Source organism: Salvelinus fontinalis, unplaced genomic scaffold (genome assembly GCF_029448725.1).
Source record: "Salvelinus fontinalis isolate EN_2023a unplaced genomic scaffold, ASM2944872v1 scaffold_0343, whole genome shotgun sequence".
Lineage (NCBI taxonomy): Eukaryota > Metazoa > Chordata > Actinopteri > Salmoniformes > Salmonidae > Salvelinus > Salvelinus fontinalis.
In genome coordinates this window covers 184,667-199,488 of record NW_026600552.1, presented here as the reverse complement: position 1 = coordinate 199,488, position 14,822 = coordinate 184,667, and the positions used below count along the sequence as shown (strand labels likewise).

At 44.8% G+C, this 14,822-nt stretch overlaps 1 protein-coding gene across 1 annotated transcript; it reads left to right on the top strand.

Annotated features, from left to right (window-relative positions):
- Nucleotides 1-5,181: 5,181 nt before the first annotated feature.
- Nucleotides 5,182-13,918, top strand: LOC129845709 (reticulon-4 receptor-like 1; the record flags this gene model as incomplete). Its single annotated transcript, XM_055913595.1, has 5 exons — nucleotides 5,182-5,398; nucleotides 5,615-5,899; nucleotides 8,501-8,659; nucleotides 9,820-9,975; nucleotides 10,240-13,918. Coding segments are annotated over 5 exons (1,417 nt in total), but the record flags the coding sequence as incomplete, so codon positions are not given.
- Nucleotides 13,919-14,822: the final 904 nt, after the last annotated feature.

The window sequence follows — 14,822 nt, the reverse complement described above, 5'->3', positions numbered from 1 at the left end:
GACCCAGAGAACGAGCATTCACACATACTTCATCTTGACTGACAAACATGTGGTACCTTGCAAGCCATCTGGCTCACTGGGCTGTTTTGATGAGCTTTGTCTTTGGTACCTCATACAGTCAGGATCTGGCAAACGTGAACACTTTTCTACAAACGACAATCTACGAACATGGACGTTTATACAACTAAGAAGAATCCCTTGGTAGCAGAGCTGAGGGACAGAATGTTACATTAAATAACAGATCTGTTTGAGACACTGAAATGTTTTGTTTTATTTACAAATGCCGCCAGGCATATAGCCATGTAAAGACAGCTGAATTGAATCCATGGTCTTTATCCAGGGAAATCTCTGTGTTTTTTATTTAAAGTCAGTTTGGTTCTTCACACGTATCTGAATGTAGAAATCATCTTACCAGGGCATATGAAGAGCGTACGGACGCAGTTTCTGATAATGATGGTGGAGGTCCCTCTACCTCTGCTAACAGTGTTGGTGCTGTGCCAGCACTAAGCTCACGTTGTGATTCAGCTCTATAATAAGAGTGTTGTGGATAATTGTGATTCAGCTCTATAATAAGAGTGTTGTGGATAATTATGCTGCAACAATAGCTCAACTCAAAGCAGCAGGAGCTGGTGAAACAACAGTTAAAGGCTTTAGTTAGTACCATGGAAGAGAGAGTTGATTATATCCAGTCATGCTAAACAGTCAGCGATGAAGTGTCTGTCTTTACAGGAAACTGGCAACAATGATATAGATAGGATCCAGTGTTTTGGGCAAATTGAAAATCCTTTCAGTGTATTGAATTCTGAAACCAAAAGGTTTAAATATTTCTCAGAGAAGTGGGGAACTGTAGATCTAGTTGAATGTGTTCTTGGAACATGATTTGACATGCGATGCAATGGAATCACCGGAACATATGACCAGGCTATTGTGTATATACCCATTTTGTTGACGTTTAGAGTCTATTTACTAAAATGCTGTCACGCCGTGACCTTAGAGATCCTTGTTATTCTCTATGTTTGGTTAGTTCAAGGTGTGATTTGGGTGGGCATTCTATGTTCTCTATTTCTTTGTGTTTGTGTGGTTCCCAATCAGAGGCAGCATCTGGGTGGATTAGCGGTTTCATTGTCTCTGATTGGGGATCATACTTAGGCAGCCCTTTTTTTCCCTCCTTCAGTGTGGGATCTTGTCTTTGTTCGAGGGCATGTATTTTGCACGACGAAGCTTTTCGTTCGTTGTTTATTGTTTTTTCTTGGTGGAACATTTAAATAAAAGAATGTAGGCCTACCACGCTGCACCTTGGTCTCCTTCCGACGACAAAAACGTTAAAAATGCCCACATCAATGAAATGTGGCAGCCTGTGGATGGTCCCAAAGAAAGGTTACGTTGACCTGCGTGATGGCTCTTTAAGAAACGTGCTCTGTTCTCAGAAGAGAAACATGAATTCAGCTCTTGTACGACGACTTTGAAATCGCTAATCCTCTTGGTTCTAAGAGTGACATACATGCATTGGGTGCCATTTACTTTACGAAATGCCTCTTCAAAGTGGAATGCATCTTCAAAGTGGAAATGCCTCTCCAAAGTGGAATGCATCTTCAAAGTGGAATGCCTCTCCAAAGTGTAATGCCTCTCCAAAGTGGAATGCCTCTCCAAAGTGGAAATGCCTCTCCAAACTGGAATGCCTCTCCAAAGTGGAAATGCCTCTCCAAAGTGGAATGCCTCTCCAAAGTGGAATGCCTCTCCAAAGTGGAAATGCCTCTCCAAAGTGGAAATGCCTCTCCAAAGTGGAATGCCTCTCCAAAGTGGAATGCCTCTCCAAAGTGGAAATGCCTCTCCAAAGTGGAAATGCCTCTCCAAAGTGGAATGCCTCTCCAAAGTGGAAATGCCTCTCCAAAGTGGAAATGCCTCTCCAAAGTGGAAATGCCTCTCCAAACTGGAAATGCCTCTCCAAAGTGGAAATACCTCTCCAAAGTGGAATGCCTCTCCAAAGTGGAAATGCCTCTCCAAAGTGGAAATGCCTCTCCAAAGTGGAAATGCCTCTCCAAAGTGGAAATGCCTCTCCAAAGTGGAAATGCCTCTCCAAAGTGGAAATGCCTCTCCAAAGTGGAAATGCCTCTCCAAAGTGGAAGGACTCTCCAAAGTGGAAATGCCTCTCCAAAGTGGAAATGCCTCTCCAAAGTGGAAATGCCTCTCCAAAGTGGAAATGCCTCTCCAAAGTGGAAATGCCTCTCCAAAGTGGAAATGCCTCTCCAAAGTGGAAGGCCTCTCTGCTCAACATTCACCTGGTTTCTCTATTCATGCTCAAGATATAACAGCCTATGGGTTTCACTCACTACTTGACCAATTGTATGAAATGTAAACATTTTGGAAAATGATGGAATTAAGGTTCCCTTGTACGATCACCAAATTCATGGAACAATTGTCCAAGTAACAGGGTGACCACCGTGGTATTCATGGTTTATTTGGTTTTGATGGAATCTTTTAGTGTAAGATATTACTGCCATTTCTTTCTGGCTGAGAAAGACGACTTCCTGACAAAGTTTAGTGAAGACAGTCCCAAGGTAGTGTTGAACTAAATAAATGCATGTGGAACAGTGCCAAACAACGGGAGAGAAATCCCACTCTGCCCCATGCGATGGGTGTTCAAAAATCCTGCCTGTTAAATCCATTACTATCACGGATCCCTCTGGAACATTCATTACGCACACCTGGCCCCTATTGCCACGGATTGTATTTGTATATATGTGCACTTTGTTCACCATGGTGCTGTCGATTTATTGTTACTATGTCCGTTGAACTTTCATTACGCACACCTGGCCCCTATTCCCACGGATTGTATTTGTATATATGTGCCCTTTGTTCACCATGGTGCTGTCGATTTATTGTTACTATGTCCGTTGGTGTGTGTGAGTACCTGTGTTGTGTGTTTTGGGCTTTCGTGCCCTTGTGGATTGCTCAGATGATTACGGGTCTCGTCCCGTGCGTTAATCATTGTGCGTTTGTGTTATTTAATCGAGGTGCTCCTCGCTCTTTTGTCTTTGGGTTTCAACCCTGTGTTTTTGTTACGTGTTTGTTTGGGCTTCGTCCCCGTGCCTTTTACACGGCACGCCGTAATTTGGGGGCGGAATAAAAAATAAAAATAAATTACGCATTCCTTCGCCTGTTTCCCGAATCGTTTATACCAGAGTGACAATTACAGTTCTATCATACTAGTATTAATGTTTCAATCGATATCGTGCATGACATCGTGGAGGGCAGGTTGAGGTGTAACTGCTACCACAGCACTTGCAAACCAAGCATTTCACCTCAAAAGAGAATTCAGAGCTTCAACTATGGTTATATGGAAATAAGCAACAGAGCCGAGCAGTGAAGTCTGGGTTCCAATGATTTGGACACCAATGCCATTCAGTCTTGGTGTCTCCTATGGAGTCTACTCACTTACCTTTGGTGGCTTGGTGTCTCCTATGATCAACACTGGCATTTGATCACATTGTATTTTCTCAAGTGTTATCAGATGGTATTACAGTCTATTTTGAAGCACTTGAATGCAGAACACCCACAGATTGTTTAAACATTTGTTTCTTGGACAAAAGGTTGTAACCAAAGCATAATGTTATGATGTATTCTGAAAATCAGGCCAATTCTCCATAGCTGGTGTATGCACTATGAACCAAAGCACTTATTCAAAATGTTTTTTTTAAAGAAGTGTAAAGCTTTATAAAAACATAACTAAAACATTGGCCAAGAAACACCAAAGTGCCGTGGCAATCACCGGCAAACATTTGACCTAGATAGATTGGCTAATGGTCCATTGAAAATGGTCTCCTTGAATCTGATGCAATGGAAGAAGCCGATGAGATAGGATGCCTTCTTCTTCTTCCAGGAGTGTGAGCGTAAAATGGGTCAAACATTCAAGGGAATGTAACAGAAATACCGTTCAGATTTGTTTGTTTGTCTCACAGTTCATTTTGAGATGACAATATTTCACGAAATCCAGTGTATTCTTGTAAAAGATGACAACGTACTGCCTGTTACCTTTGCTTTAGACACACTGAGTCTTTCAACATGTCCGTACGAAGTTGTACGGACCGGAAAGGGACCCCCGTGTTGTTGGTGGTTGAACGTCTTTTCTATCACAAAGCATCTCGACATACAGATGTCATATGGTGGTGGTGATGATTCCAGTTTGTTTGTGTTTCCGTGCTGCTTAGTGTGATTTCATTACGTTGTACACAGTTTTAGAACAGTTGATACATTCTCCGACAGAGGCACGAGGGTGGCTTTCAATTCGTACTGTGCTTACTGCTTTATTTTATTTCAAAAGATTGTGCACAAATGCAAGTACTGTTTGCGTTGTTTTTGGCATCTCATGTAATAAACATATCCTCTTATTGAAATATTTTTTGTGTCGACTGATTTATGGTAGTAATATAATGTCTCTGTGTTTCCCCTGATCAGACTCAATTTATTTAGTATTATAAGTCAGAGTGAATTCGTAATGACACTTGTAGGAGTAAACATTACTCTCTACAATTAACTCTACAATACTGAAAAACACTGCATAGAGTTTAAAAAAAGTGACATAGTTATTTAAAAATTTAAAACTGTACAGAGTGAAACGAAATGACGCAGAGTCACATTTCAACACTAAATTGAGCCAAAAAATGTATTTGTTTCCAGAGTCCGTTTTACTCTTTTTGGACCGGGACCAAATGTTAAAATTTTCTTCAAATAGACTTAATTTACTCTGTCATTTTTACTGTGTAATATTACATAAAGTGCATTCTGGAAGAATTCAGACCCCTCGAGTTTTTCCACATTTTGTTAAGTTACAGCCTTATTCTAAAATGGATTAAAATGTTTTTTCCCCCCTCATAAATATACACACAATACAATACTCTCTCTCTCTCTCTCTCTCTCTCTCTCTCTCTCTCTCTCTCTCTCTCTCTCTCTCTCTCTCTCTCTCTCTCTCTCTCTCTCTCTCTCTCTCTCTCTCTCTCTCTCTCTCTCTCTCTCTCTCTCTCTCTCTCTCTCTCTCTCTCTCTCTCTCTCTCTCTCTCTCTCTCTCTTTCTCTTTCTCTTTCTCTTTCTCTCTTTCTTTCTCTCTTTCATTTTGGTACCAGCTTACTTGACAGTAGTAGTGCCAATAAAGTTTTTCAAAAAAAATGTCTCTCCTCTCTAAAGTTTGCTGGTGCTTTGTGTCCCAACTAACTTCCTCTTTCGTCTATCAGGTTCTGGAGGTGTGGAGCTGCTCCTCGTCCTGTGCGGCCTGGACCTCTCCTCCCCCTGTCCCAGGAACTGTATCTGCTACACCTCTCCCAGCACCGTATCCTGTCAGGCACATAACTTTCTGTCTGTCCCAGAGGAGATCCCAGCCCAGAGCGAGAGGGTCTTCCTGCAGGTTAGAACCACTTGATTACTCAACCATGTGTAGTCTAGGAAATTAATTATTTTATATTCTTTTTTTTTAAATGCTGAGTGTCTTGGACTTCTTCTTTTGGAATAGTTTTGTCTAATTATAATTTACAATGTTGCCGTCCGTCAATGTTGCCGTCCGAGCCACATCTAGACCCCCTGAAGCGGCGTTCCCGTCCTTTGTTTCTCTCCATTCTTCCAGAACAACAAGATCCAGCGTCTGCTGCGAGGCCACTTCAGTCCCACCACGGCCATGCTGTGGCTGTACTCCAACAACATCTCCTACATCCAGGCCTCCACCTTTCATGGCTTTGCCCGCCTGGAGGAGCTGGATTTGGGGGACAACCGTCACCTGAGGGCCCTGGCTTCAGACACCTTCCAGGGCCTAGGCCGGCTGCACGCCCTGCACCTCTACCACTGTGGGCTGCTCAGCCTGACGCCGGGGATCTTCGAGGGGCTCAGCAGCCTGCAGTACCTCTATCTACAGGTAGGGGAATAGAATAGAAAATCGTAGCGATATTAGATAGCTAGCTACGTACATCATAGCTACAGTGAGAAGACAACTATAATCCAGTGAACACAAGCCTCCTGACACCACATCCTACTTTCTATACTTGTCCTTCGGGAAGTATTCAGACCCATTGACTTTTTCCACATTTTGTCAGGTTACAGTATTGTTCTAAAATTGATTACGTTGTTTTTCACCCCTCATCAATCTAAACACAATACCTCATAATGACAAAGCAAATACAGGTTTTTAAACATTTTTGCTAATAAAAACAATAACTGAAGTATCACATTTACATAAGTATTCAGACCCTTTACTCAGTACTTTGTTGAAGCACTTTTGGCAGCAATTACAGCCTCGAGTCTTCTTGGGTTTGACGCTACAAGCTTGGCACACCTGTATTTGGGGAGTTTCTCCCATTCTTCTCTGCAGATCCTCTCAAGCTCTGTCAGGTTGATTGGGGAACATCTCTCTCCAGAGATGTTCAATTGGGTTCAAGTCCGGGCTCTGGCTGGGCCACTCAAGGACATTCAGAGACTTGTCCTGAAGCCCCTCCTGTGTTGTCTTGGCTGTGTGCTTAGAGTCATTTTCCTGTTGGAAGGTGAACCTTTGCCCCATTCTGAGGTCCTGAGTGCTCTGGAGCAGGTTTTCATCAAGGATCTCTCTGTACTTTGCTCCGTTCATCTTTCACTCGATCCTGACTAGTCTCCCAGTCCCTGCTGCTGAAAAACATCCTTCACTATTGGGATGGTGCCAGGTTTCCTCCAGACGTGACGCTTGGCATTCAGGCCAAAGAGTTCAATCTTGGTTTCATCAGACCAGATAATCTTGTTGCTCATGGTCTGAGAGTCTTTAGGTGCCTTTTGGCAAACTCCAATGCGGGCTGTCATTACTGAGGAGTGGCTTCCATCTGGCCATTTTACCATAAATGCCTGATTGGTGGAGTGCTGCACAGATGGCTGTCGTTCTGGAAGGTTCTCCCATATCCACAGAGGAACTCTATAGCTCTGTCAGAGTGACCATCGGGTTCTTGGTCACCTCCCTGACCAGGCCTCTTCTCCCCCGATTGCTCAGTTTGGCCGGGCGGCCAGCTCTAGGAAGAGTCTTTGTTGTTCCAAACTTCTTCCATTTAAGACTGATGGAGGCTACTGTGTTCTTGGGGACCTTTAATAATTCAAAACGTTTTGGTACCTTTCCCCAGATCTGTGCCTTGACACAATCCTGTCTCTGAGCTCTACAGACAATTCCTTTGACCTCATGGCTTGGTTTTTGCTCTGACATGCACTGTCAACTGTGGGACCTTATCACACCTTATAGACAGGTGTGTGCCTTTCCAAATCATGTCCAATTAATTGAATTTACCACAGGTGGACTCCAATCAAGTTGTAGAAACATCTTAAGGATGAATGGAAAAAGTATGCACCTGAGCTCAATTTCAAGTCTCATAGCGAAGGGTAAATAAGATATTTCTGGCGTTTTTTAAATTTTTATTCTAAAACCCTTTTTTCCCCACTTTGTCATTATGGGATATTGTGATGTCATTATGGGGTATTGTGATGTCATTATGGGGTATTGTGATGTTATTATGAGGTATTGTGATGTCATTATGGGGTATTGTGATGTCATTATGGGATATTGTGTTTAGATTGCTGAGAATTAATTTTTTCTTAATCTATTTTAGAATAAGTCTATAACAAAATATGGAAAGAGTCAAAGGGTCTGAATACTTTCCAAAGGCACTGTACACAGATCTTAATTTGACCAGTTTCTCCACAGGAGCAAATTTATCCTGCAGCAGGAGGATTTGATTATATATATATGCACATTTGTGGCCTGCTGGAGGTCATTTTGCAGGGCTCTGGCAGTGCACCTCCTTGCACAAAGGCGGAGGTAGCGGTCCTGCTGCTGGGTTGTTGCCCTCCTACGGCCTCCTCCATGTCTCCTGATGTACTGGCCTGTCTCCTGGTAGCGCCTGCATGCTCTGGACACTACGCTGACAGACACAGCAAACCTTTTTGCCACAGTTCGCATTGATGTGCCATCCTGGATGAACTGCACTACCTGAGCCACTTGTGTGGGTTGTAGACTCCGTCTCATGCTACCACTAGAGTGAGAGCACCGCCAGCATTCAAAAGTGACCAAAACATCAGCCAGGAAGCATAGGAACTGAGAAGTGGTCTGTGGTCACCACCTGCAGAATCACTCCTTTATTGGGGGTGTCTTGCTAATTGCCTATAATTTCCACCTTTTGTCTATTCCATTTGCACAACAGCATGTGAAATTTATTGTCAATCAGTGTTGCTCCCTAAGTGGACAGTTTGATTTCACAGAAGTGTGATTGACTTGGAGTTACATTGTGTTGTTTAAGTGTTCCCTTTATTTTTTTGAGCAGTGTATATATATATAATTTAAAAAAACATTCAAATGCTAAATTAGTTTAGATCGGCTGTGGGTTTCAGGGAATTTATGTTACTACCAGGGTACTTTTTGATTTTCCTGACAACAGAGTGATCAAATTAAGATACTACATCTGTATTTCTCTCCCCACTTCTCCCATCCCTCTCCCTCATCTCTCCACAGGACAACCAGTTGGAGTTCCTGGAAGATGATCTGTTTGTGGACCTGCTTAACCTCACCCACCTCTTCCTCCATGGCAACAAGCTCTGGTCCCTCCACCAGAACACATTCAGGGGACTGGGAGTCCTGGACCGCCTCTTACTACACCAGAACCGGCTACAGGTACAGACACCCCGAAGTCTTTCTTTTTAAAAACACTGAAGCTGTGTACTAGAGTCTGCAGAATTACCGCTAGGCTTGCCAGCCCACCAGACACCCCAAAGTCACCCCAAAGTCAGGACCACCAGCCAGCCCACCAGACACCCCAAAGTCAGGACCACCAGCCAGCCCACCAGACACCCCAAAGTCAGGACCACCAGACATCCCACTAGACACCCCAAAGGCAGGACCACCAGCCAGCCCACCAGACACCCCAAAGTCACCCCAAAGTCAGGACCACCAGCCAGCCCACCAGACACCCCAAAGTCACCCCAAAGTCAGGACCACCAGCCAGCCCACCAGACACCCCAAAGTCACCCCAAAGTCAGGACCACCAGCCAGCCCACCAGACACCCCAAAGTCACCCCAAAGTCAGGACCACCAGCCAGCCCACCAGACACCCCAAAGTCAGGACCACCAGCCAGCCCACCAGACACCCCAAAGTCAGGACCACAAACCAGCCCACCAGACACCCCAAAGTCACCCCAAAGTCAGGACCACCAGCCAGCCCACCAGACACCCCAAATTCAGGACCACCAGCCAGCCCACCAGACACCCCAAAGTCACCCCAAAGTCAGGACCACCAGCCAGCCCACCAGACACCCCAAAGTCACCCCAAAGTCAGGACCACCAGCCAGCCCACCAGACACCCCAAAGTCACCCCAAAGTCAGGACCACCAGCCAGCCCACCAGACACCCCAAAGTCACCCCAAAGTCAGGACCACCAGCCAGCCCACCAGACACCCCAAAGTCACCGCAAAGTCAGGACCACCAGCCAGCCCACCAGTCACCCCAAAGTCACCCCAAAGTCACCCCAAAGTCAGGACCACCAGCCAGCCCACCAGACACCCCAAAGTCAGGACCACCAGCCAGCCAAGAACTCTTTCCCCCCTCCCTAATGCAGTCTTTCACTTGGATATGATGTTGAACTACATTCCACTTCATCACCAGGGATTTTACATTTCTCCTACTGTTCTATTGCTCTTCCTATTGGAATGGGGATTTTGTCTGTATGTACATTGCCTCTAAAAAATAATTTAATCAAGTACAGAAAATAATATAGAATAGTTGAGGATATTAATTTGGCATTTAGCATCAATGGTTTCTCATGTGATCTAATGCAGTGGGTCCATCGTCTGGCCTTCCACGACCTGAGTCGCCTCACCACCCTCTACCTGTTCAACAACTCTCTGACTGAGCTGTCTGGAGCCAGCCTGGCTCTGCTGTCTGCCCTGGAATACCTCAGACTCAACAATAACCCCTGGGAGTGTGACTGCAAGGTGGATTCCAAAAAAACACAACTAACACACATCTTGATTTTCAGCCTGCCAAGATACTTTCACGATAAACCATATTCTGACCATCTCCCCCCTTTTTGTGCTTGTTTCATGTGCTATTTTGAAAGATTTTTAATTGCGCTGTTTCATTTTGTCTTATTGTACTTTAATGTAAGCTGTCCTTGGGTGTTTTTAAAGGCGTGCATTATTAAATGAATTGTATTGTCTTTTATTAAATGATTAAAATGTATTATTATCATTATCCAGGCTCTGCCACTGTGGGACTGGCTGCGGAGGTTCCGGGGTTCAACGTCGGTGCTGGAGTGCGTTTCCCCTCCTGAGCTCCAGGGCCGGGACCTGAAGGGCCTGAGGAAAGAGGATCTACCCAGCTGTTCAGCAGGAGAAGCCCGGGAAGGAGGGGTCGTAGGCGGGGAGGCCGAGCTGGGGGAGTCCCAGACGAAAGGCGAGCACCATCGACTCCATCACAGGAACCACAAGCACCGCCATAACCACCACCAGCACCTCCCGCACGGGGACCAGAACAACGGGGACCCGTCCTCTTCGCCCCTACCCTTACCCCTTCCCAGGCCGCCCAAGGGGAGTCACAGGAACTGTACCCGGGGCCGCAAGGGAAAGGGTGGCAAGGGGGGTCAGAACGAGGTGCAGGTACTGAGGGGGGAGGAGGACTACACCCCGGGAGGGAATAAATACAACCCCTCCGCCCCCCCTCGCAGGAGGAACAAGTGTGTCCCCAGGACATCAGTTGGCCCGCCCAGTGGGGTCAAGAGAGCCAATAGTAACGTGGCGTCCTGCCCCGCTGGGACTTTTCTCTGCATCCTATTGGCTGTGCTGCTGTCACTCAGCTGAGACTGGGTTTACATGTCGCTAATGTTTTATCAACAACAACCTACAGTACAGTTCAGAACACACACACCTGTGACTGACCAGCTCTGGCTCCTGCACTGAGGTGTGTGTGTGTGTGGGGGTTGAAGTTGATGCGTTCATTTTAACTGAAGCTGATGAGCCAAGGGAATTACTCGTCGCTCTTTGATGATGTCATAAAGGGGAGTCAGTCTCACCTCTAGGGTTCTGATTGTGTGGTTGATTCTGTTGAGAATACAAGAAGAAGAATACTACTACAGCCATATCACCTGAGAGGAAACCTCAGCCATGACGATAACATGACCCTAACACGTTGTTGCCATACTAGAAAAACATCCATAAAATGTCAACTGGTCCAATGCTCTTAACCTCTAGGTTACCCGCTGCCCATATTAAACTGTGTTACTGACCCAACACTCTTAACCTCCTTGTTACCCGCTGCCCATATTAAACTGTGTTACTGACCCAACACTCTTAACCTCCTTGTTACCCGCTGCCCATATTAAACTGTGTTACTGACCCAACACTCTTTAACCTCTAGGTTACCAGCTGCCCATATTAAACTGTGTTACTGACCCAACACTCTTTAACCTCTAGGTTACCAGCTGCCCATATTAAACTGTGTTACTGACCCAACACTCTTTAACCTCTAGGTTACCCGCTGCTGTCATTCAAAAATCATGTCAAACCCTTATTATTTCACACAGAGTGAGTCCATGTCACGTATTATGTGATTTGTCAATGCTGGAATCCTTGACACAAAAAACGAAGTTTTTTATACCCCGCCTCTGTTTTGGTAAAAAATGAAATAAAGCTGAGGGATGGGCATGGAGAAATGTAACCACTTTCAAGTTCGCAATGATAGTTGTAGCCATGTTTTGAGGCTATACAGTATTTGTTTTGAGGCTATACAGCGTTTGTTTTGAGGCTATACCGTGTTTGTTTTGAGGCTATACAGTATTTGTTTTGAGGCTATACAGTATTTGTTTTGAGGCTATACAGTGTTTGTTTTGAGGCTATACAGTGTTTGTTTTGAGGCTATACAGTGTTTGTTTTGAGGCTATACAGTGTTTGTTTTGAGGCTATACAGTATTTGTTTTGAGGCTATACAGCGTTTGTTTTGAGGCTATACATCGTTTGTTTTGAGGCTATACAGTGTTTGTTTTGAGGCTATACAGTATTTGTTTTGAGGCTATACAGTGTTTGTTTTACATTTACATCATTTACAAAACATGGAACTAAACTCATGAAGCATTCTACAATAATCAATGGGTATATATCATTCATTTATAAGTCCAAAAATGTGTCACAATTTAAGGATTCTATCTTTAAGCCACATTTTATCTTAATTTAGGCTTGCCTAAACAAAGGGGGTGAATACTTATGCAACTAATATATTTTAAGTTATTGAAATTGTATTCCTTTGTAAACATTGGTAGAAGTACATTTCAACCTTGACATTATGGAGTATTTTGTGTAGATCAATAACAAACAAAAAAAATCTGAAATAAATCCCTTTCAATTCCAATGTATAACGCAACAAAATGTGAAAATCCAAGAGGGGTGAATACTTATCACACCCTCTGTATAAGCCGTTCTAGTTGTAGAGACCCACTGGGGAACAGACGTCAATTCAACGTCTTTTCCACGTTGGTTCAACGTAATTTCATTAAAATGATGTGTAAACAATGTGGATTCAACCAGTGTGTGCCCAGTGAGGAAAGAGGGAGAGGTTAGTGCCTACGGCAAACCTAGATGCCCAAGAGGCTCAAAGCCCAGAAGTCAGAGGTCAATGATAGCTAAGAGGGGAGTTATTTCATCTCTCCAATAGCCTCATGGCTTGTTTTGGAGCCTGCCACATATGAACATTCATGTACATGGTCTATTTCAACATCAGTCAGAGAGGAATAATTAAGGAATGAGTATTTGAAACTCCAATGAGAAGAGAGAATGGACAAACTGCTGCTTCTGGAGTGTTGGGAATGTTCTAAACTACACAATGGATCTGAGAGACTGAACATGGAACGTTCTGATTCTACTGAACTGCTGCTATGTCTGGGGAGACAGAGAGCTCTGGAACTCTCCTCGCGATTCTGGAACCTTCTTCAGGATAAGGAATCTTCTTCATGTTTTTCCGGAACCTTCATGTTTCTGGAACTCTCTTCGGGATTCACAAACCTTCAGTGTTCTGGAACTCTTATTCATGGTTCTAGAACGTTCTTTAGGATCTGGAACTCTTCTTCATGGAGAGGTGATAAAGGGACAGGTGACAGAGGGCCCACAGCGCTCCTTGTGGACTGGAGTGGTAACAACACCTCCCCAGCCTTGCCCAGCCCTGTCCAGTCCTACACTCACCAAGCTGTCCCCACGGTGACAGATGTCCCTGTAGAACAGTGGTCTCCAACCCTGGTCCTGGAGATATACAGGGCTTTTGTTCTAGCCCTGCACTGACACACCTGATTCTGGCTAGTGCAGGTGTCGGCTAACTACGGCCTGATGAAATGTGCAACGCAAGGGAATTTTTTGTTCGTTTTTTTTAAACACTCCAGGCCACACTTGAACATCTTAAACTAAATAGAAAGTAGCTCCACGTCAGTCAGAGCGCTGTCTGCTGATAAAACTCCCGTCCCTGAATTCTCACCCGAGTGGAGAAGTGGCAACTGAAGCACAAAATGTGTCTGATGCCGAGCAGAAATTACAATAGATTTGCGTTTACAAAAACACAACAAGATATTTCTTTTGCGTTTTTACCTTTTTTTTTTCCTGCGTGAAAAATAAAGAATTCTGCATTAACGCAACTTCCTAAGTTTAACTTGCTAGTTAGTTAAGTGGCTGAATTAACAAGGTGATTGGGGCATTATATTGTGTTGGCTGCCGTGTTGGAGAAGCCAAAGCCCTTTGGATTAGTCATTTATACAGCTATCACTGTAATCTTTTGATTTCCTTACGTTTTTTTCTCCTCTCCTTCCTCGGCTGTCTGCTCCTTCCCCATCTTCTCCGAGCAGAGCAGACAGGCCCGTTGCCCTAGCGACTAGGGAATGTGAACGAGAGACGTTGTGCAAATGAACAGTACTGGCTCTGGAGCAGCATGTGTACACACAGTGTCTGTGTGGAGTCTGGAGTCGCTAGGGCAACGGGCCTGTCTGCTCTGCTCGGAGAAGATGGGGAAGGAGCAGACAGGCCCGTTGCCCTAGTGACTCCAGACTCCACACAGACACTGTGTGTACACATGCTGCTCCAGAGCCAGTACTGTTCAATTGCACAATGTCTCTCGTTCACATTCCCTCGTAAAAGTTCAAACTCACCAGAAATGGCATTCGGTGGCCTACCTATGTATGTATAACTTTATAAGCTGGACTGCCGTTTGTGCTCGTTAGAATATTTAGCTAGCAGGCTCCATGGAAATTCGCTATTACTTGTGCTAATTTTGTTAGCATTCTGGAAATAGCCCCCTAATGGACTTTTTTTGGCGTTTTTAGCCCCCCCTTGTGTACTAAGCGGGTAATACCTTAAATCCCGGGATAAGAGTCTGGATACCATCCAACCCTAGTGGTGACTCCGTTCTGATTAGTTGAATCAGGTGTGGTGGTGCACTCCCTGCTGTGTGTCTCCAGGACCAGGGTTGGTGGCGGCTGCGGTAGACAATATTTGTACTGCTGTAAAACCTTGAGGTGATGCTGTAAAATGACCTCTGTGTCCGTTCGTTGATGTGAGGGTGACGTTTGTAACCACGGAGGAACTGGCTCGGTCCTTTCTGTCCTTGCAGTCTGTCGGCAGTCTGTCTGAAGGACGCTGCACTTCTTTTCATTTCTTCTTTCTTCCGTTCTGTCTTTACTTTGTTAAGCAGAGTCAGTTCAGATAAATGGTGCACTTTTCTGTTTCCTTCCATTCCTCCTCTCCCTCCCTCCCTCCCTCCCTCCCTCCCTCCCTCCCTCCCTCCCTCCCTCCCTCCCCTCCCTCCCTCCCTC